This window comes from Rhynchophorus ferrugineus, unplaced genomic scaffold, assembly GCF_030347505.1.
Source record: "Rhynchophorus ferrugineus isolate W39M unplaced genomic scaffold, kcgeb_rfMv2 rfM3, whole genome shotgun sequence".
Lineage (NCBI taxonomy): Eukaryota > Metazoa > Arthropoda > Insecta > Coleoptera > Curculionidae > Rhynchophorus > Rhynchophorus ferrugineus.
In genome coordinates, this window is record NW_027472582.1 from 21797282 (window position 1) to 21821127 (window position 23846).

Genomic DNA, 23846 nt, shown 5'->3' on the forward strand with positions numbered 1-23846 from the left:
TTGCGTCAATCACAAAATAAAATTATTGTCAGAAATACTACTCAATTTATACCTAGGAATAGAAAAGGAATCATAGAATTTCCTATAAATGTTCTTTCTCATCTTCTCAAAATTATATATGATATTAATATTATTTATACCTGTGCATCAATATTTTAAAAATTGACAATTTCAGTTATATAAATCCAGTGAGAATTAGTCAGCCGATGAGAAAAATATATCGATATCAATATTTTATAAAATATCGATGTATCGTTTTCGATATTTAAAAAAAATATCTATATATATACTTTTTTGCAATAACTGATATATTTTTAAAAAACCGTTAAAGTTAAGTACTAAAATATATTAAACCTTTAAGTGCCAATTTTATAATGTTGAAGAAATATCATAAGTTTAAAAAAAAGCATCGAAAAATATCGGCTGAAAAATATATCCAAATATCGGTCATATATCGGTTTTTTGAAAAAAAATTCGATATATAATATCGATATAGATTTCTAACGATATTTTTTCGGCCCCTAGACAGTCATATGGAATATGTCAAAAATATATGTTTTTGTTTTGTTATCAGTAAAATAAAAACATTCTGAATTTTTTTAAACAGCACAAATAATGGCAGAGCCCGAAAATCAGGACTCTGATCAAGAAGACCAAGATCTACCGATGGAAATTGAAAATGGGCATATATCTGATAATAGTAGTGACTATACTTCAACCTCTGATAGAAATAGTCCTGGTAAAACTTGTTATATTAGAATTCTGAGTATATATATTTTTAATTTTGTGTCTTTTAATAATGATTATAGATGAGGATTTAGAATTGATTAATTCTATAACAGGGGAATATGATAGAGATATTCCCACAACCCATGGAGTAAGTTAATTTTAAAAATAAATACCTTTCATTAAGTTATATTATTTTTAGTATCTTGGGAAATTAAATCCTCTTAGAGGATATACAATATTTGAAGATGGAGATGTTCTAAAGGTATTTGCAATATATACTAACACTTTAGTATTTCCAGGTTTTACTTTACCATTAGTAATGACCAACAATTATGAAAATGGAATTATGCAAAATTTTATTGATAAAAATAACAGAGTGTTTGTATTACTGTGTGCCAAGTAAGTTTAATTATTTTGACTACTTCATGAATAGCATATATTTCATTTTAGTTCAGGTTATAGTGGGTTGTATGAATATGGAATAACTATGGAGATATTTGAAATTAGTCATCATTATCGTATGCTGCATATCAAAGCCAGAGGCAGACAAAGATGTGAAAGAGTTCCTGGGTCTAAGATAGAAAATGCTTCTGCCAGAATAAAATTAGTTACTGTTAGAATAATAGCAGAACCACCAATTGTCTCTCCTTTACAGGATTCTCAGCTGTTAGCTTTGAAATTAAAAAGAAAGTGGAAGATACGTAATATTGGTGAATTAAAACAATGCAAGAGATATAGAAGGTAATAAAAGAACCAATAATTGAAATGTATAAATAAGTATAATATTCATTGTATATGATAATAGTACAGTTATCTGTTTTATAGATACCATGCAGCTCAGTATGTTTTCCCTAGTTGGGTTTATGACATGAATGAAGTTAGTTATTATATAGACATACTCCTTGATGCTTTAAGTTCTTATGGTAAAGGTGTGTATTATATTACTGATTTTTTTGTAATAATTATTGTTTGGTTAATTTAATTTTAGAATATATTCCAAAAGATCCAGAAAAATTGTCTTATTGGTTTGTACAAAATTACCAACTCAGCCATAATGAACGTTTAAAAATATTAGGTTTGAAAAGCACATTAGAAAGATTAAAATTAGAGTGCATGTACTTAAAGCTAGTAAGTAAATAATCAATAATTGAATTCAATTTTATGTAAGTTATATTTTTTTAGGGAAGAACTATGTGTTGTGACAATTGTAATGCTTTAATAACTGATCCATCTAAGGTGTTTGTAATGTCAAAGGATGGTACACAGAGCAATTATGTTAATCCAGGTAGGTAGTTATATCAAAATACTTATTAGTAATGTGAACAAACGAGTGAAAAATATTAAATCACTCAATATTTGCATATCATGCAAATCATTTTATAACTAAGAAGTATTCTAATAAAAATGATAATAAATAATTAATTTTTATTCATTGGTATTGAAATAATGTTTACCATGTTCTCTAATAATTATTAAAGGTAACTTAATGTATATCTCATCAGCTAAGCCTTGTCATTTTTTATGTACTCTATTACACAAATAAATAATTATTAGAAACATTTAGAGTGTATCTAGAAGCCAATACTGATCAATTTAATTCAATGGTTTTTCAAAATATTATGTAGGTGTTTTATTATTCCATTCTACATTATATTGACTGAAAATCACCTATAGTAAGGCATATTTATTTGATATACAAAAATAAATAACAATAATTCATACTTTATCAAATATATTCAATATTGTTGTTTCACTTCTTTAATAAGTTTTAATTAATAATTTTAATATAAAAAAATTGTGCAAAAAATCATTGAAATTTATTAAAACTTGTGGTTTTTCAATAAAAGCCAGTCTATATTGAAATGCAATGAAACAAGCGATGTGGGAGGAATTAATTATTTTTTAATTTGAATTAGCCATATTTGTTAAGGGCATAGAATTTAATGGTATAGACCCGGTTGAATTTGAGTGATTTCTTACGTTATACATACGATATACGGCAATTAAAGTTGCTATTATAGCAATTCGTCCAAAAATTGATTTCGTCGCTAAAAATGATTCTCATTTGGTCTATTGGTAATAAAGTTTTCCCTTTTGTACCATCTGGTTAGTTGTGTAATTTTCCATAGAATTTTGGCATCAGTATCTGAATAATAAACAGCAGGTACTATAGACTGCCAACATCGACACGCTTTTGTTAAAATATATGCTTCAGTTGAGCAAACATATCGAAAATTGCATATTGAGCATTGAGCATAAAAGCACATTGAGAAGCATATTTTGATTTGTGGCCTGTCGCTTTAACGATAAAAAATGGAAAGAATTTGGCATAGGGTTATTACTGCTGATGAAAAATAAATCAATTATTACAGTCATAAGCATAATAATCTCAGTCATGGATTAAATTCGCTGAACCGTCATCTTCGGTTGATTTTGATGGAATTAAAAATAGTGTGATTTACTGTAAACTGCTGAAATCAAATTAAATCCTAACTGAATGGATCATTATTGACATTACTTAAAACATTTGAATCGTGCAATAAACGAGAAATCCGTAAAGTGCTCCGAAAAACACAATGAAATTATTTTTCACATGACAGTGTTCATCAACACTTGGTCAAACATATTTACAAACTCTGAAATGGGATGTTGCGGTCCACCAGGTGTATTATCTAGGTAACAAACGCATTTCAATCGACGCGGGAAGCAGCGATGGACAGTGTTCATTCAACGATACTCATCACTGGCAAAACAATAATCAAGTAACGTTCTTAAATATTTAATACTTTCTTAATAAAACGCCTTTTAAATAATCAATCAGCTTTTTCTAGGCTATTATTTGTATTTTTAGGTGGACATGTTTATGAAACCGTTACAGTACTATCAGCAATTAACTTCCAGTTGGTTGGAGATCCATCTAGGCAGTTTTCATGGTTTCCAGGGTATGCATTATGTTTGTATTTCATTCATAAATAATTTTGTCAATTATGAAATCATAAAAATTATTAATGTATAAACCTTTTAGTTAAAAATAAAATCCTTTTCTAGATATGCCTGGACAATAATTCAGTGCATTTACTGCAATAAACACCTTGGTTGGAAGTTTACTAGTAATAATTTGAGTCCAAAGGAATTTTTTGGCTTAGCGAAATCTGGTTTTAAAGTAATGTCGCAGGATCCGCCAGATGATTTGAGCATTCTTAAATAAATATTGAACAATATACTATAGATGACATCTGGTCATTGTGTGATAAACTAATGTTAAAAAAGCATTAATCTATAAAATTTGTATATTAAATATTGAGATTGTTACTGTTCTCTCCATTTCTTAATTTGATTTAAGGCTTTTAATTTATTGTGTAAGGCGATCGTTATGGACTATTATATTTTTGAATTATTTATTTACCTAAAATAGCCTAGCTTAATGCAGTTTTCCAGCTAAGAACCATGTTTTTTATATGCTTCTGATGACTTCAGTTTATTATGAGCATAACCCTAGGTCTTAAAACTGTGTAAAGTATTTTAAAGGTAGTATATTGCTAAATATTTTCTTTTGCTCAAGGTGCATTTTGAATTGTTGGTGCGTTAAATGTTCAAATTATGTGGCATCAACATATTTTAATATATATATGGACACTTCTCTGCTTTTCTAAATTTAACATCAAGTTTGTTAGTATTATATGTATAATTTTGTCACGTAATAAGTTGTAATATGAAAGCTTTATAATTAGAATTAAAAATAAAAACTAAAGAAAATTTCTTTTATTGCAAAATTGTCTTATAACTATATTCTGTACATAAATATACATCAAATCTATATAATATATATGTACAATAAAAACACCGTTGAAATTCAATATACATTTCAGTAACATATTTAATAAAAGTGATAAAATATCGGAAAGGCAATGGCCTATGAAAAATTACTGAAGTATATACTAGGTGTTAGTATATATAAAAAAGACGAATAACTTATATTATTTTTGTCATTACATTAGTAAAAAAATAAAGCAGTTGAAAATTGCATCAGTGTTTTTTTTATAATTTCAAATTAAAAAATAACAAAAATAAATTATAAATCTTATCTTCTGTCCCAAATTATATTTACAATCAGAATGGAATTTTAATTGTCCTTTATATACATGAGATAAGCGATATCTCCTATTACAATTCAGTCAAAAAAAAAATCACTCTTTTCTGGAAGCAGCTCATTGATAAAGATTATGCTTAATCACCATGAAACTTTTCTTGTTTCAGTGAGGCCCTTTCTCACAATCAGTCTTAAAATAAAATGTCGAAAAAACAGTTTCCGACATTTCTTTTATTGGCACAAAATTATGTACAGATGTTGCTTTATTTACGTTGGTGAATGTCCTCTCATAGGTCGACCTCCATCTCTATCACGATCCCGATCACCTCTTCCATCTCTGTCGCCTCTACCCCCACCTCTTTTAAAATTCCTACCCCGACCACCGAAATTTCTGTTGCCACGTCTCCTTCCGTCCCTATTACTGTTATTATTGTATCCTCTTCCTTGGCGGAAATTACCACCTTGAGAACCCATGTTACCACCAGACGGGCCCATATTTGGTCCTTGATCATCATATCCCCCATAAAAATCGTCATTATAACCACCACCAAACGGCGGTTCTACTCCTGCTCCAAACTGTCCAAAAGGAGCTGGTGGTGCATTTCCAAGCAATCCGCCATTTCTTGGATCAAAGTTTATAGGGTACTCTTGATTTAGCTGTGGAGGTAAATTGGGAATGCCTGGCGCGGCCCCTAATAAACCTTGTTGTCCTATTAGTGGTTGATTAGGAATAATAGGATTAAGTTTTGTAACATTAGCTAATATCGCTAAAGCAGCACCCAAATTGTTATTTGCTGCTAGAGAGGCTTGTTGATTTGGCGCATTGTTCTGTAAAAACAAAAAAAAATTGGTGATTTAATACTAATAATAACAATAATTTTCACAAACCTGTGGCAACAAATTTAAATTTGATAACAGTGTATTCAGAACTGGATCATGAAGACCACTGCTACCACTTTGATCGCATCTGGAAGACAATTCTTGATTTAACATTAATTTTTGGTTGCTAGTCAGACTTTGATAAAATTGTGAAGATTGCAACATATTTAATTGTTGACTGTAGGTCATCTGCGAATTCTGTTGTGAGTCTTGGGATTTTTCTTCCATTTTTCTTAACCTATCAATAATTTGGAAACATTAAAAATTATTATCCCCATAATTTGTTTCAATAAATATATCATAAATTTTATTTTACCTAGGATCTGCTCTAATTCCCGATCCATGTTTAGGGCTAGCTTTTGGCGACATAGGACTATCTTTTTCATCGATACTCAATCGGAAAATTTTCCGCAATCTTGGATCTCCAGTTTTTTCGGCATCATTTATGCTTAATTTTAAACCTATACAATTTTTAACAACATTAGTGATTGGTATGCTATTTAGTCTCAAAATATTTACCGGTATAATCTGGCCTCGGAATTTCTACAATATATACTTTCCACATTATTGGAGGATGAGAGTTGACGCTAGCATCAATTTCTGTAGCGGGAGTATAATTCTGCATTCCTTTAAATGGTAATGACAATTGTCGTAGATCCACATCTGGTCTCGATACTAATTGAATTAAGATATTAAAAAATATCCAAATAAGGGAATATGATTCTTACATTTAATATCACCATCATCTATTTCAAGAGCTGCCTTCTTCATATCCAAACCGCCTTGTTCATAAATGCTTACTTTGTCCAATTTTTTATCTTTATCTTGACTTTCAGTGGAATTTTGCCTAGGTCTATGTCTAGGATCAACCAATCTTGGATCTTGTCTTATCGTTGTTGATTCTTGTGAGTTTGTACTAGTCAGTCTTGGATCCTAAAACCAAATATTTCACTAAAACCATAATAAATAAAGCGTAACTTAATGAAGGAAAGATTATTAGTGCTGTTGAAAATAAACGACTGTGAACTTTTTCCGGAAAGTTTTAATTTGTCCTGTTTAATTTTCATAAAGAATCGTTATTCATTTCTTTTGCAATTTTACTTCATTTAGAGAACATGAAATTATCAAAAGTGTTAAATATGAACTTAAAAATTTGAAATAAAATTAGATGCCTAATTATATAACATTGCATTCCCCAAATTTTGTTCAGATATAATTTAAACAATATTATACAATAGAAAATGAATATTTTATTCAGGTCAAATTGCAAGTATTATGATTTACATATTGCCTTACTTGTCTTAATCTGGGATCCTGAGAACCGCTTGAGCTCGAAACTCCACAATCTTGTGAACTAACATTGTCTGACAATGTGGCAATGCTGTCCTGAGAACTTAATTGATTTCTAGATTTGCTTATTGATGTGAGAAGCTGAGTCATTTCAGCAGAAATATCGATTTTAGACAAATCTCCCAGTTTGCCAACAATGTCAGCGGTTTTTGAAGTAAATATATTTGAATTACTAAAATAAAAATTAATGTTAAAACTAAATCAATAACGGATATCGCATTATTACCTATTGCTTTCGCTATTTGGTCCCTCATCTTTTTGTGCATCTTTATCACTTCCACTAATACTTTCTAATGAATCAGCTCTCTCTCTTTTACAGGCTTCTTCATCTTCAACTTTTATTGTTAATCGATTATCGTCGTCGTCGTCATCATCCGAATACCAATTAATATTTTGATCTGAATCAAATGCATTTGGTTGAGTCAATAAAGCAGTTTGTGTACTACCTTTCGAATCTATTGTGTTATCTTTTTGATTTGCTGATATTCTAGCTATGAGATCCCTTGTAGCCTATAAATAAATGATAATATTAACCAAGATTTATTTCCAGTTGACTAGAAAATGTTGAACCATAAAAATGTACAACATTCTGATATCTATAAATTGATTGGTCAGATTGATTCTCACCTGTGGAAGATCAAGTGGTTGTTTATTAACTACTCTTCTATCTTCACCTGTATCTATATGTAGTTCGTCTTCAGTATCAGAGTGGTGTTTATCTTCATATATTTTTGGAATTTGACGTATATCAATATCCATAGATGTAGGTGGGAATCTTCCAGGTGGAGGATGCCTATAAATTGTTATAATTATAATATGGCAATAAATTAATATATGATAATTTTTACCCTATATCAATATCTTTGGTAAAATCTACATAACTTTTTTTATTTACATCTTTTGGATACTGGTCAAACTTCGGTTTTGCTGGTGAAACATCTTTGGAATTAGCACTTGCAATTGGTATACTATGCAGAGCAGGAAGTGTTCTCATATCAATGTCACCATTACTAAAAAACAATATAAATAATAAGAATACAAAAGATATTTTACGTATACATTATTACCTGTTAATACGCATATCTTGATCAGCTCCGTACGAGAAAGCTTTTGGATAAAAACTCGATGTTTTAGATATATCGGTATCTTGTTGCCATCTTGATTGTTTAATTCTGTTTTTCGCTGCTTTAACATCTAAATAACACAAAATATATGTGTTAACATTTGTGAATGTTTATGGAATTAATAACGTGACATTAAAATATAGTAACACAAGATTTTGCCATTATAACAAACATAAAAATCTCAAAGTTATCACAATGAATAATGAATAAAACAATTACTCCACAGACAGAGAAATGATATATAAAATTACATATTTTCTTGGCGACTATAAATTTTATAACCATAACTGTGCAATCAAGTTGAAAATGTAGATAAGACAGCAGTAACCTATGGTAGAAATGAAAGACTCCATAGTTCCAGAAACAAATAACACATAAAAGCAATGTAGATAGACATATTATTTAAACTGCATCCCTTCTACCAAAAATAAAAAGAAAATCAAACTAACCAGTTGCCAATTCCACAGGCACCGGAACAGTAATATCAAACAAGGATGGTATCCCACCTTTTGACGGTTCCTTTTCTCGATCATGATCCTCCCGGTCATCGAAGTTATTAGGGTATCGATTGCCATACATCATAACAGGACCACCACTATTTTGGGATCCATAATCCTGTTTCGACGAATTGGCATAATTTGGTGATGAATTTTGGTCATTGTATGTTGCCAGCAGTTTTTGTTGTGTCTGGTCTATTAGATTCAGAGCTTCTTCTCGAGACAACCTAGGAAAACCACCTAAGATGTCACGAGGTGCAGTTTCGATATGTTTGAACAATATTTGCTTTAGCCCTGAAAGTAAAAAATTAATTAACCAAAAAAGTACAAATATTTAAAGGCTTACCATCTGATAATGCAGGACCATGAGCAAATTTACAGTTGTCTCCTTGATGACATTGCAGCCCTGTATGGTAGAACTTGCAAGGAAATTCGCTATGCATATATGAACATTTATCCCCTTTGGCACAACAATCCATAAGGTAAAATTTACACAATTCAAGTTTCATGGGAGGTGTAACTTCATGGGAATAGGGACAATCATTCTGAAAAGACTCTTTAGTAAATATTTTCATAAATTTCCAATAAAATACTAACTTTTTGGCATTTTCCTTGCATGTAAAATACACAAACACCCTGAGAATCTTGTAAGGGAAGTTTGTTTGCTTGTTCCTGTAATCTCCTTTGTTCTCTTCTGTTTCTTTCCTTCTTTCTTCTACTTTTATTAGCTCTTCTTCTTAATCTGTTATATGAACATTTGTAAAGTATTTGTTGCAGCTTTAAATGTTTATGTAGAAATAAAATAATAATATCTATACCTTTCATCTCTTTCATCTGAGCTGTAATCTGATACACTTTCTTCTGACTTTGAGACACCTTGCTGAAGCCCATGTGGACTAACTATTGCAGGTAATCTCATTTCAAGAGTTGGTGAGCCACTTCTCATATTGAGTATTTCATTTTCATCTATTTCTTGGCGTGAACCTTCCGTAGATCTTTTATTTTTCTAGAATAAAATGAGGTGAATTATTTGTTTTTTTTTAAATTTAATTTGTCTCTTTATACCTTAGACCTATCTTTGTCTTTATCATGTTTCTTTCTTTTCTTCCCTCGTTTCTCTATTTCTTTCCCTTCTTCGCCAGCACTAAGCGCCGCCGCTTCTTTCTCTTTTTTATTTAATATAGTTGCCAAAGTCTTTTCAATGTTCTTGGCGAAGTCATCATCTAAAATAAATGCAAAGTTAATGCATTTAATTAATTTTTGAAATATATTGACTGTTTAGGTAATATTTGCTATATAAGAAAAAGAAAATGTTTCTGATTTTTTTTTTAAATTTACTCAGTTGCAGTGAAACATCTTAAATATAACAGATTAACTTCAATAGAATGAAAATGTTATATTTATAATTTTACTAACATAGGATTATTTGTCAGTGTGTATATTTTGGCAAAAAAAGAGCGCTGTTATTCACGTCTGTAATTCGCTATTACTTTCAGAAATTAAAGTTCAAATATTAAGGCCATATGAACCTAAAATTTACTAACCCACATTATCAACAGGATCTATGTCTTTCCTGTGTTGTTTCTCCCACTTTTCCCTTTCCCGAAGCATCTTCTCCCGTTTTCTCAAATGCAAAATGCTTTTCTCGGCTTCCGTCATATGTCTGTGAGGTTTATCCTCCCGGCCCCGTTCTTTGGTCCTCTTCTCTTTCCGTTCTCTTTCGTCGCTGAACCGTTCTCTATCACTGGATCGCTCCCGTACTTCTTTACCATCACCGGATGGCGATTTTTTAAGTGAAGATACGTTTTGGGTGATTGCTACGAGCTCTTCATCAAGAGGCTTGTTCAATTCTAGCTGCTGAGTTTCTTCATCGTCATCTGTAATTTCGCCATCTTCAAGATCCGCATCTTCTTGAGACGGGTTTTCACTAAGTATGCCAAATGATTCTCTATTAGATGATTTTAAAGCTATTAATAAATATTTATGTGTTATTTATGAATTAATAACGCCAGAATCGCCATGTTTTCATCATTATTTAGAAGAATTTTTCTTGAAACATTGAAAAATAAAAATGTTTATTATTGACTGTTTTATGTAACATTGTCAAAGAATTAGTTTGATAGAAGAGCATCAAAAATCATTCCATAATTGCACCGTATTTCAGATCAACTATCTCTTATTTTCATCATAAAAATTCTAGCTTACCTAAGACTCATTCTCATAAGTATTAATCTATAGTATATTGTTTAAATTTTGCCATATATCATATTTAGTGTGATTCAAAATTGCCGCGCTTTTCAAGGTTTAATCAATGAGCCGTGCGACACATATGGAGTAGTCATCAGAGAATTTACAAAACAAAATTCTAAAAATATCGATTTTTCTCCAAGGTCAATGCGCATAAGCAGTTCTGATAACTACACTGTTGCCATGCGATCAATGTACGTTATCTTTAGAAATGACGTCAGCGTTGCGTTCCAGAATCACCTTCCTATTTATTTTCATTATTGTCGACCCTATTGTTTTCTATTTATATTTTAACAAAAACTTTAGCTTACTATTTTTAATTTTTAGATCTCTAATTAGGAAAAATTAATGTAGTCCAACACCAATAAATTTAGTTGAAAATCATGGCCATGCATATCTAATTATGAACTAAATTACACATAATTCGGAAAATAATGCTTTACAGTTGATGAAATACATTAAACATAACAGACAATAAAATCAATAAAATTCGAAGAATAATACTTGATACTGGAACACAGTACAATTAGAGGTCAAATTAAGTTCATTTTTATCATCAAAAGTTAAATTTAACAAAGATAACGTAATATGACTGTAAAAACCATAAATACAATATGATAAAACAGTTAATTTTACTAAAAAACTAACAAAAATGTTTTACCTTTTGGTATGATTTTAAAATGGCAACAGGATGTGTGTCAAAATGACACACTTTCTTTGTCGTAATAACGGCCAAAAAAGAGGCTAAATTCAGCTTTCCCACATAAAATTTGTGGAAATCTAGCATCAATACCCTCTATTTTGACCGTTTATTAAACCTGTTGGAGAAAAATACGTTTTAAAAATGGTGATATGAATTTCGTACACGCCTACGCCCATCGAACGAAACGCTAGAAAATGGCGGCTCTAGCGTTGACGCGGTTTAAAAAAGATTAACGTTAATTTTAAGCTACTTCTGGCGTCGGAAACGGATTTGATGCTGAAATTGCTGGCGAAAAAATTAATGCAAACCTTTTTATATCACATACGAGCGCCATTGCGACCTAAGTTATATTCACTAGGCAGGAATATGTTAATGAAATGGCATGAAAAAGTCACTCATTCACTGTTTATCTGTCCTGAGCAATTCATGGGACAGACATAATATTAAGTACTCATATTTTCATGTTTTAACCGACTGTTCTCTTTGGCGAGGAGACCACAAATGATTTCTTGTCGTGGAATTTCGATTATTGTTCCCGTCACCCCAGAAACCGACCAATCATTGTACGCAGCTTCTATATTTCGACCAATCGCAGCGTGGCACTATCTCAAACTCAGGTTCTCGACCTTCTCTTGACCTGATTTTCTCCTTGAGGCGTTACAAAATGTAGGATTTTAGACCCTAAAAAAGGACCATAAAGAAATATATAATTTTTGTTAAAAATAAAAACCAAAGAAAATTTGGACAATTAAAAATTCCAAAAACATTTTCAAGTGTTGTTTTTGTAGGTTTTAAATATATATCTGGATAATAAAATAGTAGGTTACTATTTTACTTATTACATTGTTTGTTATGTTTACAAAATTCATTAATTATTTCCATATTATGATTTCATAAACTGTCTTAAGATTATTAAATAAATTTATATACTTGCACCATCTATCGGACCAGCAGTCTATTAACTATTAAATATTACAGATTACTTGAATTCAGATCTTTTACTTTGTCAGCTTGAAGCGCTTTCCAAGTTTTGACAACTAAATCAATTCTTAAAATATTTTGATAATATTTCTAAATTAATTAAAGATATTCTAAGTGACTTTTCAATATATTAGATTTCTTAAATGTTTTCTGTTCTTCAATTATTATAATGAAGAGGGTGTTAGAAAATGCATCTAATGACGGATATTATGCAGGTTGTGTATTATACATTATGGGCCATTTGGAAATAATTTTAAATCCTGAAAATATTTAATAATGTATTCAACAAAAACCTATAATAAAGTTCTTAATTTCAGAAAATGAACTAAAAAAGGATTATCATATACCTAAAAGGAAAAAAGAGGAAGCTTGTTTAGAAGCAGAAAATAAATCTGAAAGTGATCATTATAATATTAATCAAACTCCTTTAGCCAATTCATATTATAATTACACATATGATACATCAGTGGCATCAGCATATTATGGAAATTATTCTCAGTATTATGCCCAATATACAGGATGTAAATGCAAAAGAATTAATTCTAGATAGATAATTCATTATAATTATTTACAGATAACATTAACTTTAATGGAGAAAATTATAGTAATATAAGTTCAGTACCTACTCCATCTCTTCAAGAAGGTCCTACAGTTGATCCAATTAAACAGAATATTTACAAAGCCTTAAAGGACATAAAAGAAACGCCAAAAAACTATAAACAGAATATATGTAAGTTATATTAAATATATTTTTAAATAATATTTTAAGTAAATTTATTAATTTAGTTGAGTCTACTGTACCAGATATAACAGATAATTCTTTACCGAAGGAACTGAAAATTTTGTTTCAACCTCTTTTTTGTAAATTATGCACTGTACAGTTATCAAGTAACCAAACTGCAAAGATGCATTACAAATCAAAAAATCATGAGAAGAAAATAAGGAAGTGGTTAATTGATTATTCGGATAAGACAGGAGAGCCCTTACATAAAAGAGCTAAATTATCAAGTGAACAGGTGGAGGTAATTATTTCAAAAGTTATTATCAGGAAACCGTAAAAGGTTTCTTTTTAGAATGCCCAAAAAAATCCAGCTTGGTATCATTGTGATGTTTGTGATCTTCAGTTAACTGGAAGGTTACATGCTGAATCACATTATATGGGAAAAAATCATCAAAAGTAGATATATTTATAGCTTTAAAATATGTATATCTTCAATTTTTTTTGCTTTAGAGCACTTTTGGGTTACAGAACTCCGGCAGGACAAGGATATTATGATACTAATGGGAAATGGGTCCGAATTAAGTATGTATAGTATATGTAGCTTTTAAATAATACTAATATTTTTCACTATTGAAATTAGTCAAACTAAGCAAAAAATCATAGAATATGCAAGTAAAGAAGATGGCTTTGGATTGGCTTTTAGGCAAAATGTTACTGAAAGTACAGACTCTACAAATACTAAAAAGAACGAACCACAGACATCAAATTTTCATTGTGGAGTATGTAATATTAATACGACTTGTCAAGATCAGCTAGACAATCATTTTCGGTATGCTATAATCACAATCATTTAACATGTTATGGATGTGATTACCTTCAAAAAAGTTTCCATGCTGTGTAAGTAAAGCCAAAAGGATTGTTATAAAGGTGTAAGTTAAACAAAAGTAGTCAAAAATTTTCATTTCATTTTTATCAATTCATGATATAAAACAATCTTTATTAAGTGAGTTTCAACAAGCAATATGATAATACTTTCACATTACTGGAATTAGTTAGGTTCATTTCAACGGTGTTCTCTGTAAAATGTCTGCAGAGGTAATATAGTATTAAGATATAATTTTACACGTTTAGTATTATTATGAGAGAAAGATTAGTGGACGGACATTTATATAAAGTAACTTCTATTTTGGCGGAAGTTTTCTTCCTATTTTGTATGGAAATTTTTTTGACAAATCTGATTATATTTGCAGTAGAAAGTTTTTGATTACATTTGTTGATATGAAATTATTGTATTAACCAATATAATTTCAGAGGTCAGAAACATATGAAAAAACTTAAACAACTAGGTTTGAACAAATATAACGATCCGGCTACTACAACAGAGACAATCGGTATAATATTGACTTTGTTAAAACAGTTAATTATTGTAATGTCTTGATTTTAGTTTGTACTGTGCCAAGTTTTTCTGATAAAGATTTAAATCTATCTATATACCGTACACCTTCTGGTGATTACTATTGCCCAACATGCAACCTAATCTCAAATTCAGAAGGCCAGTTCATACAGCACTGGAATAGTAAAAATCATGCTAAGAAGGCTGCACAGCGAAAAAATGCTAATTAAACTGATGTAGTATAAGATATATTTATAATTTTATCAGTTAATTAAATTAACTTTTTTGTTATTGCATTAATATAAATATAAATGTGGAATATTTTACCATTTATTAATACTATTTTTTATAGACTTCTCAGAAATATTTATTTAAAATTATTTATTTTACCACTGCGCTTTAACTGTTTATAAAAAAAAACAAAGGTAATTTAATTTATAATTACTTTTTTATTTCGTACACCCACACAGTATCTATGCCGTGCCCTATTGTTTTAAAGGGTACCATGTTTGGTAGTGGGAATCTACATGCCAAAATATTGCACTTAGGTTTGCATTCTTTTATAATTTTTTTTTCTAAATCATTCATCTGTATCAAAAAATATAATTAAAATATGATTTACTAAAGTTTATATAAGATTACCATTTGATCTACACCAAAAATAACTATATTGTCGTATTTGGAAATATTGTATTTCCATAAATCTTTTTTTACAAATCTTGTTTTTGAACCAAGTCCATTTCTATATGCATTTATTCTTGAATATAAAACTAACCATGGATTTAACTCCACTCCATGAGCTATAAAATCACGTTTAGCTGTTTCTAAAAAGCAACAGATATAGAAAAATTATAATATAATTTCAGGAAATAAAACCTATAACTATTCGACCATCTCCAGATCCTAAATCTAATAAAAACCCTTTTCGTCCTTTTAAGCCTTTTACAATGTTTGATAACTGTTCATTTGTTGCTGGTATATAGGGCAAACAAAATTTTCTTAATGCCGGACTGACAAAGGGAAAACAAATAACTGTGAGACCTAGAGCTACTCCGCCTAAAATATACACGGAACAACAAGAATAAACACTATTATTAAGACAATTCTATAAATAACCTGTAATTCCAACTAATACTTTTCCCGTATTAGAAATACTGATTGATTTTTCTTTATTTGTCGTATCATCATTTAAAATATTATTTATATTTGTATTTAAATAATTCACACCACTCATACTAATTATATAATATACAAAACATAGAGATTATTCTCTATATTTTCTAATATAATAGCATTATAAATTAATTTGACAGACCGAACAGCTGATTATAGTCATATAGTAATTTCTTTTCATAAGTTTCTCTTTCTGATTATAGTTAGCACATATTTAATTATATTTTAATATTTTTGAATGGAAGTATTTTCCGTTTAAAAGTGTCTTACTAGAATAGTAGAAAGTTCAAGCAATATGAATAGCTTTCTAACCTTTAAAAAATTATATTCTTCTGTTAGTAATAAACATATTTGTTTATGGAATAAACTTAATATATCCAATTTTTCACCAGAAACTGGTAGGTATCCGCTTTTCAAAGGAGTACGTTATAAATCATATATTTTTAGTAACATCAATACCACCCTATTTTTCCTTTAGTAACACTTTTAGTAATTTTGATATTGAAAATATTCTTAATACTATGACTATTCAAAATGATTTTCTCAATGAAGATGAAGAGAAAAGCCTTATGGATGAATTGGATCCATATATGAAAAAATTACGCTATGAATTCGATCACTGGGACGATGTGAGATGAGACATGTAACTATTCTAATTCACCTTTTTATATATAATTTATGTTTAAGGCAATACACGGTTATAGAGAGACAGAACGTCTAAAGTGGAATGAAGAAAATACAAAAATTCTTAACAGGGTAAAGAGTGTTGCTTTCCCATCAAATGTTGCACCATTAAAGTTTGTACATATTCTTGATTTAGATAAAAATGGATGGATTAAGCCTCATGTTGATGCCACAAGAGTGAGTAAAACAAACATATTTTTGCAGTCTATACAAAATTTATTATTATTTCTGTGTAAGTTTATTTTTTCTAGCCACAGTTGCTTCCCAATTTTCTTTATGACCTGACTTTGTATATTTCTTAACCTTTGCTTTCTTTTTATGGGCTCTTCTTGATGCTTGTAGTATGTTTCGTTTTTGCATACTTATAAATCTGAAATAAAGTTAAGAGTTAATAAAAAATATGTTAAGCTCTTTTAACTAACCTGTCACTTAATAAATTGCCTTCTTTTTGTAAACCTCTTAAGTTCCCACTGATATTTTCACCCAATTGAAAATCTAAACCAGGATCATCAATTTTCATTGCACTCAAAACTTTTGGTTCTTTTTTCTTTTTTTCAGCTTTAATTTTTCTCAATTCTCTTAATTTTTGTTGCTTATTTTCCACTTTTTCAATGTTCATTTTAATACCTTTTAGTCTCTGAATATCACCAACTTTTTTCTTTTCCAGCTTTACAAGTTTTCTTTGTTTTTCTAATTCTAATTGTTCTTTTTGCTTTCTACGTTGCTTTAAAGTTTTCTTTTTATTTTTGGCCGGTGGATTAATGCTGATTTTATCCAAATCTTCTGTATCTGATGTTTCAGTTGATATTTTGTTGTCTAATTCTTGAGACATTTCAATAAGCCATTCATCTTCTTTTTTATCTTGTGTAATTTTACGAAACATGTCTCTTGTAACTCTATAATAATTTTGTAATAGTTTAAAAAGATAATTACATATTTAGATGCTAATATATGCATACCTTTGTAAATGCTTTTCTTCCTTGATTGTTTTCATTTCCTCTTTGGCAACAATTTGCAGTAATTCTTGATGATCTTTAAATGAAGGATTATAAGACATTCCAGGATGAGGTATGTCAATTGCTGGTAAAATACTTTTTTTTAATTTTAAATCATTAGTAACATTTTTAATGGAAATGCCTATAAATAATTACATTAATTTTGATTTGTATATACAAATTAACTGATTACCTGTGTTTCTTAAATTATGTATCTTAGTAGTAGTATTAGCCCATGGATCTTTTTGTATTGGATGTACATTATTTGAATTCCATATATCTTTAGTATATTCTCCACGGGTTTGCTTTTGTTCTCTTTTGATTTCATCTAAACGGCGCTCAGCTAAAGCTGTCATTTTCTTCAATTTGAGATTTTCATTTGGTTTAACAAAAGAGCTTTTTCTTTCTTCAGATGTCTTCACTCGGTTGCGTTTCTTGATGGGATCGGGCACTTTCGTATGTGGTTGCAGAGCCGCAAAACATTTCAAAGGCCTTGTTGCTCTTAGCTTTCGTTTTTCTTTAGACGAAAGTAAACTAGTTTGTGGCGTACTATCGACAACAAATAATTCTTCATTTGAAAGCACTTCAAGTGGCGCACCAAGACGTTCTTCATCGCGTTGTTCATCTAGAAAATCTTCGATATCATTAATTTTGGTATATTTTCTCCATGATTGTTTCGTTTTTTTGGAAACTCGTTTCCTTTTTACTCCCGTGACTGCCATACTTTGCTTCTGGAGTACGAAACATGTAAATAATGAGGTTAAGGTATGCTCTATGTCATTGCTTCTTTAGCGTTAGTACTAGCATAGTATTGACACAATACTAATATATTATAAATTTCAGTTCTGTGGCGACACTATTGCCGGCTTAAGTCTACTAACTGACAGCATAATGAGATTAGTAAATGAAAAAAATAAAGGGTTAAGTGTAGACATATATTTAAAGCGGAAATCTTTGTATGTTATGAAAGGCACGGCTAGATACGATTATACACATGAAATTTTAAGCAATGAAAACAGTATTTTTAAAGGAAAACAAGTTTTAAAAGATAGAAGAATAAGTGTCATTTGTCGAAATGAACCAAACAGAAATGAAAAATAGAATATTATATATTTTTAAATAAACATTTAAAAAAGTGTGTTCCAGATAAATTAGTTATTATTTTATGGTACAAAATCATCATATAAAAATAATAAAGATATTTTTGGAATATTTTGTTATTAATTTATTTTTTCCTAACTATTTTTTGGACTATTTTTTTTTCACAAATTGGGGCTTATCTACTTAACGTATGCTCTAAAGTACGGTAATGGGTATCGAACAGCCAGTTCAAACTAGCGAATTATTATCTCATAATCCGGTCTTACCCAGCCTGGTTGCTGGCGTTTTATAATGTATCTTATAGTTCTTTGCAAAAATATTTATTATAAATAAATTAAAAACACCTATGCTCAGGATTTAGCATCGCGATTGTCGCCTGCTTCTGGAGGGCCATTTCGACGTCGGACCACTGCATATTCAAGTTGACAAACTTAATATTGTATTACAACAATATATATTGCTCTTAACTTGAGTAATTGATCTAATCTAGTCTAGTATATAATTTTATGTTTGTTTGTTTATTTGTCTATGCGTTCCGAAACCGTTAATCAAATGAAAAATCCAACTGGTGTTTTATCCCGTGTACGACCGCGAAGGCAAAATTTATATAGATAATGTATTTAATTTAATTTATATTTTTCATCATTAAAATATAATCAATTGAGATGTGATTTTTCACATGTCATATTTGGCTGATTGTTTTTGTTTGTGTTTTTGTTTGGTGGTTTCTAAAATAAAGGAATAATGTTATGACGCCGCATTTAATGTCAACAGTTGCTGTATTGAATGCCGTTCAATATTTATTATTATATCATTTAAAACATTGTGAAATTTGTGGATTATGATAAAGCATTATTTTGTAGTAAAAATCGAATTTGAAGAGCTACATTATCATATTTTATAGGAGTTAGTCCATATGTAAAATACAGAGATGATCGGATTTGTTGTATAGACTTAAACTTATTTTTAAAATCTGAACTGGATTTTCAAACATACTATTGAGAAGTGAACAAGATGAATACTTAAATAAAATTAATAATATTTCAATTTAGTTTGGTTATGTTTGACATTTTTATTGCTTACATGATCGTATTTGGTTGAGAAATAAATGTAGCTAATGGTGAGTACAGACCTGAACATTCGGGGCGAATTTTGTGGGAATATTGAAAATGCCCAGGAGCAGAACTGAATTCGGCGAAATTTCGTGATGAACAGGTTTCAAAATTGGTTCAAAGTCGTAGTGCGCATGCACTTTGCTTAGTTCCAATATTCTCCACAATGACTTTCAGCGCTTGACGACGAACAAAACGCAGTTCCAGGAGTCGGGGATCTCGCCAATAAATGTTTGTTTGTAACTGTTTTCTCCCTTGTAATTTAATTATTACTATAAAGATGTCTTTGAATGGCCGATATGTGTTTTATATCTATTAATGATTAATAATAATACATATAATTATATAAAAACCTCATTAAAAACACAAAAAATTAAAATATTTATATTTCACTTGCAGGAATCTAAAATAACATTTAACTTTGATTTCTATTTTGCAAATGCAATAGTAATTACAAAAAAAGCGTGTCAAAATTATGAGTTGTTTTTCTTATGTTTCATTGAAGGGAATTACATTTATTAATACTCTCCTTAGTACAAAATTTGTGAAATAATACGGAAAAAGTATTTCACAATTGGTGACAGAAAATATGTTTAATAATAATAATAATAAATTTTATTTAATTCATAGAACAATTCAAACATTTTAAAATGTGACGAATACATCAACATGTAAAAATAACCACCCATTAAATGCACTATACTCAACAATCGCTTCTTAGCTGCTTTCTAAAAAAAACTACCATATCTTCGCCCTAAAATATAAAGTAAAACTCATTAAACACAGTAGCTTTAGAGAAAAGGGTCACTTACCTATGTTATTCTTTACATAGCGGATATATAAGAGTATAAACATAAGAGTTTTATGTTATATTCTCACGATAAACTTTAAGGAGTTGAATTTAAATATTATTCGTATTTTCTTTCTTAACATAACTTTGTTTACTATGTTACCGCCATATTTACGTTCCATACCCGAACGTTCGCTTCGTTCAACTCTGCACTCATCACAAGGTTTTTCTTTGAAAAAATCACATTGCAAATACATTTATGAATATTTTAGGAATTAATTAATTAATTTTTGTAATTAAAGGAATTAAAAGTTGGAAACGTAACTGAACTTAATATCAAACTTCTATTTGTCAATAGATTTTTATTATATTTTCCAAATTTATACCTTAACAGTAATATAGATTTCTTCTTCATTAAATGACTTAAAATAATATAAATAAAAGCTTTTAACTGAACTATTGCAAATATTAATGAAAACGGAAGGAACAAAATAAAGCTTATGTCCAATATGGTATATTTCAATGTCGAAGTAACATTCACATTCCTAGATATAATTATACTTGCTTTTTTATACCACCAATATGCTTTAAATGTACGTTGTCTCTGTGGATTCTTCTCTTGTAACTTTATTTTTTATTTAGTAGCATCTATGTATTTTGCATACTCAAAATATATAAAATATTGTCTGCAACAGTCCCAATATGCGAATTTAACATATCCTATCAAACAGTGTAATTTTTTTTGTGATATTACATTTTATGTTCCCTGCCATTATGCGAGTTTTGAAAATTTCCCCATCGTGGTAAATTTGTTGATATTATCAGATCTAGGATAAATAATAATTTTTATTTATAATTTTAGTTAGGTTTGTCAATTAATTTAATGCTAGTAATATATAATACAGTAATAGATACTTACTAGGATTAATACTTTCGTAATAAATTAACTAGCAAGTGAAATCTTAACCCAAGATAAATAAGTTAAGAAGTTAGAAACTTAAGTGAATTATAAGAAGATGTAACCATATCGTAATGTGCGTGCGCAAAACAAACGATATCAACCATAGATCCTATACTATAGTCTATTCAATATATCCATGAACTTACGTCATCACGATGTCGAATGTATTGCCTATCACAATTTGTAAATTCGTTTTAAAATCAGAAAATATTTTTCCTCTTATTTTCTTCCAATTATAAAGAGATGCATTACTGTTCGCCTAGTTGTCAAATGTCTGCAAAATCCTTCAAAACCTTAGTTATAATATTTACAGGTTATAAACAAGCAAACGTTGCTTTGGCGCTTAGCTTGTTAATATTATTAATTTGCTTGTTTGTTTGATACATTTCAATTACTTGTTGTTACTCTGATTGAACATTCCGAAGTCATTAGCTAATCAAAGTCAGAAATAAATTTCGTCTCTAATTAGTTACCTCGAACAAAAACGAGATAATATATAAATGCATTAGATGTATTATAGTGTTAAAATGAATTATATTTGACTATACTGTTTTTATTTTATTATTTTATTTGGATTATAATTTTGTTACATGTCAAAGCCAAAATGAACTAAAACCCAAAGTTGATGCGGTAACATTGACGTCATAGATTTAGATGACGTGAGTTCACTGTTTTATTGAACGGCTTATTTATCTTGTTCATTTCCCTGTAGTCTGCATATTAGAAAACATAACCAGATGCAGTTATCGGAATGGGCATAACGAGTTAATTATATTCTATATCTATACTATATATAAGTTTATCTAGTATACTTTTTTTTTCATGGATAACTATATAGTACAAATTGTGTTTCCAATAGAGGGATCAGATGATAAGTTTCTGTAGTCAGTATGAAGGTTTGTTTTGACATAACGGATATAAATGACAAAACGTTTTAAAGTTTTTATTAAGATTATACATAGGTATAATACACTTTTTACAAGTTGTAAAAAACTAGAATTTTCATATTCCAACTATAATAATAAAAACCTAAAGAAAAATAATCTACTGTTATTGCACAATAATGAAGCATTTAATATCTAGCGTTTATAAGTACATTGAATTGTGTCGTTTAGGAACTAATATGGGTAGAATATAAATAATTAATAAAAAATATAAAAATTAGACACTAATATGTTTTTGTGCTAATTTTATTTTTGGTGCATCATTCACGAACACATAATCCTATGAAAAGTATATCGGTCACATGCCAATTTTTAATACCTTTTTATTGAGCGTCTACAATACTAAAAGCGTCTAATTCTAATTTAATACAGTTTTTATGTCTAAAAGTGCAATTCCCACTATTTTAATACTTATCAGTAAAGCTAGAAGTATATACAAAACAAAGAACGTGCTTTTATGGTACATTGATAGCTAGCACAGCAATTTCCCTACATAATGATATTCGAAGCTTCCAACAATAACTTAACAGAACAAACATAATTTTTACAAGTTTTAAACATCTTTTGTCATCAAACAATATTCAACATCTTATATTAATTTCAATAAGGGGAACAATAAAGATATGATATTAAACATTTATAATTCCTACGTTATATCTATTTCTAATACAGTCTTTAATTGTCTAATAGAAATTTAAAATACTTCATTGGATGCATGCAGATGGTTTTCTTCAGAAATGTATTTAACTCAGTCTAAGAACTCAGTCTAATGGCAACGTTGATATGTAATTGTGAATGTTGAAACTTGATTTAATTGTATTTTTTTTATCTAGTATTAAGTAAGATATGCGGTTTTAAAATTATTTACTAATTGCTCCACTTGCATCCAGAATCATGATTTTAATTATTAAATTATTTATCGATTTAATCCCCTGTTGCGTTGAAAGTTTTCTATCTCCTCTCTTGTGAACACTATTTGTTTATTAGTTAAACTACTTCTTATGCTGCTTTCAAGTTCCGACATGCCATTATCGTTTCCAAGATTCTTATTGGCGGTTTTCATTGTCTGTCGATGTTGCCGATGACGAATGTGTCTGGAGTTAGGCAACGTTGCCAAACGTTCAACACGTTCACGTTCCACCAAGCGTTGATTTTCTTCATAGATTTTTCGTAGATTACATGCGTTGATTCGGGAACTGCTGTATCCAGATAAATCGACGTTGTCAGGAAATTCTAGATAGCAGATGTCTACTGTGGGGAGCAGTTGTACGTCACTAAAAAGTAAAACAATTATAATTTACTTCAATATTATTATCTAAATAATATATGACCGATACAACATACAAGTGTTGCTTTAGTAGTTTCTTAAATA

At 29.4% G+C, this 23846-nt stretch overlaps 7 protein-coding genes across 30 annotated transcripts in view; 3 read left to right on the top strand and 4 right to left on the bottom strand.

Annotated features, from left to right (window-relative positions):
• The first annotated feature begins 173 nt into the window (after positions 1 to 173).
• ohgt (E3 ubiquitin ligase component cereblon) lies at positions 174 to 4753 on the top strand. Of its 3 annotated transcripts, XR_013004876.1 has the most exons (10): positions 188 to 739; positions 810 to 877; positions 929 to 1128; positions 1180 to 1470; positions 1555 to 1658; positions 1718 to 1857; positions 1912 to 2014; positions 3330 to 3491; positions 3581 to 3671; positions 3778 to 4485. XR_013004876.1 is itself a non-coding variant. In XM_076398437.1 (9 exons), the coding sequence occupies exons 1-9, from the start codon at positions 616 to 618 to the stop codon at positions 3935 to 3937; spliced, it is 1275 nt and encodes a 424-aa protein (XP_076254552.1). In that variant the 5' UTR covers positions 174 to 615; the 3' UTR covers positions 3938 to 4753. The 3 variants fall into 3 exon arrangements, 2 of the variants coding, with proteins under 2 accessions (XP_076254552.1, XP_076254551.1); XM_076398437.1 differs by lacking the exon at positions 3330 to 3491 and having other exon boundaries at positions 174 to 739; positions 1555 to 1652; positions 3778 to 4753; XM_076398436.1 differs by lacking the exon at positions 3330 to 3491 and having other exon boundaries at positions 3778 to 4753.
• On the bottom strand, positions 4477 to 12092 carry su(sable) (suppressor of sable). Of its 8 annotated transcripts, none has more exons than XM_076398391.1 (18): positions 11928 to 12092; positions 10214 to 10617; positions 9735 to 9892; positions 9488 to 9675; positions 9267 to 9411; positions 9016 to 9214; positions 8679 to 8963; positions 8116 to 8242; positions 7897 to 8058; positions 7676 to 7841; positions 7495 to 7558; positions 7275 to 7446; positions 6995 to 7220; positions 6427 to 6631; positions 6218 to 6373; positions 6015 to 6159; positions 5708 to 5936; positions 4477 to 5647 (listed from the first exon to the last, which is right to left on the bottom strand). In XM_076398391.1, exons 1-18 carry the CDS (start codon positions 11951 to 11953, stop codon positions 5087 to 5089), a joined length of 3618 nt encoding a protein of 1205 aa, XP_076254506.1. In that variant the 5' UTR covers positions 11954 to 12092; the 3' UTR covers positions 4477 to 5086. The 8 variants fall into 8 exon arrangements, with proteins under 8 accessions (XP_076254506.1, XP_076254504.1, XP_076254502.1 ...); XM_076398389.1 differs by having other exon boundaries at positions 8622 to 8963; XM_076398387.1 differs by having other exon boundaries at positions 7275 to 7558; positions 8622 to 8963; positions 10214 to 10596.
• A 531-nt stretch (positions 12093 to 12623) lies between these two features.
• LOC143192775 (zinc finger matrin-type protein 3) lies at positions 12624 to 15051 on the top strand. Of its 5 annotated transcripts, none has more exons than XM_076398439.1 (9): positions 12624 to 12815; positions 12918 to 13121; positions 13175 to 13330; positions 13387 to 13622; positions 13674 to 13777; positions 13832 to 13903; positions 13962 to 14150; positions 14633 to 14712; positions 14766 to 15051. In XM_076398439.1, exons 1-9 carry the CDS (start codon positions 12770 to 12772, stop codon positions 14942 to 14944), a joined length of 1266 nt encoding a protein of 421 aa, XP_076254554.1. In that variant the 5' UTR covers positions 12624 to 12769; the 3' UTR covers positions 14945 to 15051. The 5 variants fall into 5 exon arrangements, 3 of the variants coding, with proteins under 3 accessions (XP_076254554.1, XP_076254555.1, XP_076254556.1); XR_013004877.1 differs by having other exon boundaries at positions 12625 to 12815; positions 13962 to 14218; XM_076398440.1 differs by having other exon boundaries at positions 12625 to 12815; positions 14025 to 14150.
• A 92-nt stretch (positions 15052 to 15143) lies between these two features.
• LOC143192780 (ATP synthase subunit C lysine N-methyltransferase) lies at positions 15144 to 16035 on the bottom strand. The gene is made up of 4 exons (XM_076398446.1): positions 15831 to 16035; positions 15591 to 15770; positions 15357 to 15538; positions 15144 to 15302 (listed from the first exon to the last, which is right to left on the bottom strand). Exons 1-4 carry the CDS (start codon positions 15946 to 15948, stop codon positions 15156 to 15158), a joined length of 627 nt encoding a protein of 208 aa, XP_076254561.1. The 5' UTR covers positions 15949 to 16035; the 3' UTR covers positions 15144 to 15155.
• Positions 16030 to 18776, top strand: LOC143192781 (alpha-ketoglutarate-dependent dioxygenase alkB homolog 7, mitochondrial). Of its 2 annotated transcripts, XM_076398448.1 has the most exons (5): positions 16039 to 16285; positions 16335 to 16516; positions 16575 to 16643; positions 16708 to 16748; positions 18410 to 18577. In XM_076398448.1, exons 1-5 carry the CDS (start codon positions 16183 to 16185, stop codon positions 18435 to 18437), a joined length of 423 nt encoding a protein of 140 aa, XP_076254563.1. In that variant the 5' UTR covers positions 16039 to 16182; the 3' UTR covers positions 18438 to 18577. The 2 variants fall into 2 exon arrangements, with proteins under 2 accessions (XP_076254562.1, XP_076254563.1); XM_076398447.1 differs by having other exon boundaries at positions 16030 to 16285; positions 16575 to 16748; positions 18410 to 18776.
• LOC143192773 (ribosome biogenesis protein NOP53) lies at positions 16767 to 19885 on the bottom strand. 2 transcript variants are annotated; one of them, XM_076398435.1, is made up of 5 exons: positions 19800 to 19885; positions 17760 to 18297; positions 17531 to 17708; positions 16994 to 17467; positions 16767 to 16941 (listed from the first exon to the last, which is right to left on the bottom strand). In XM_076398435.1, the coding sequence occupies exons 2-5, from the start codon at positions 18286 to 18288 to the stop codon at positions 16794 to 16796; spliced, it is 1329 nt and encodes a 442-aa protein (XP_076254550.1). In that variant the 5' UTR covers positions 18289 to 18297; positions 19800 to 19885; the 3' UTR covers positions 16767 to 16793. The 2 variants fall into 2 exon arrangements, with proteins under 2 accessions (XP_076254550.1, XP_076254549.1); XM_076398434.1 differs by having other exon boundaries at positions 19751 to 19822.
• Positions 19886 to 22459: 2574 nt separating this feature from the next.
• The window catches only part of LOC143192771 (uncharacterized), a 96620-nt gene continuing 95233 nt past the window's right edge, over positions 22460 to 23846 (bottom strand). For 5 of the 9 annotated variants that reach the window (XM_076398427.1, XM_076398426.1, XM_076398425.1 and 2 more), the window contains one exon: positions 22460 to 23748. In XM_076398427.1, the coding sequence (XP_076254542.1) occupies positions 23723 to 23748 (26 nt within the window). In that variant the 3' untranslated portion in view covers positions 22460 to 23722. The remainder of the gene's footprint in view (positions 23749 to 23846) is intronic. The other 4 variants (XM_076398422.1, XM_076398421.1, XM_076398420.1 and 1 more) reach the window with 1 other exon arrangement.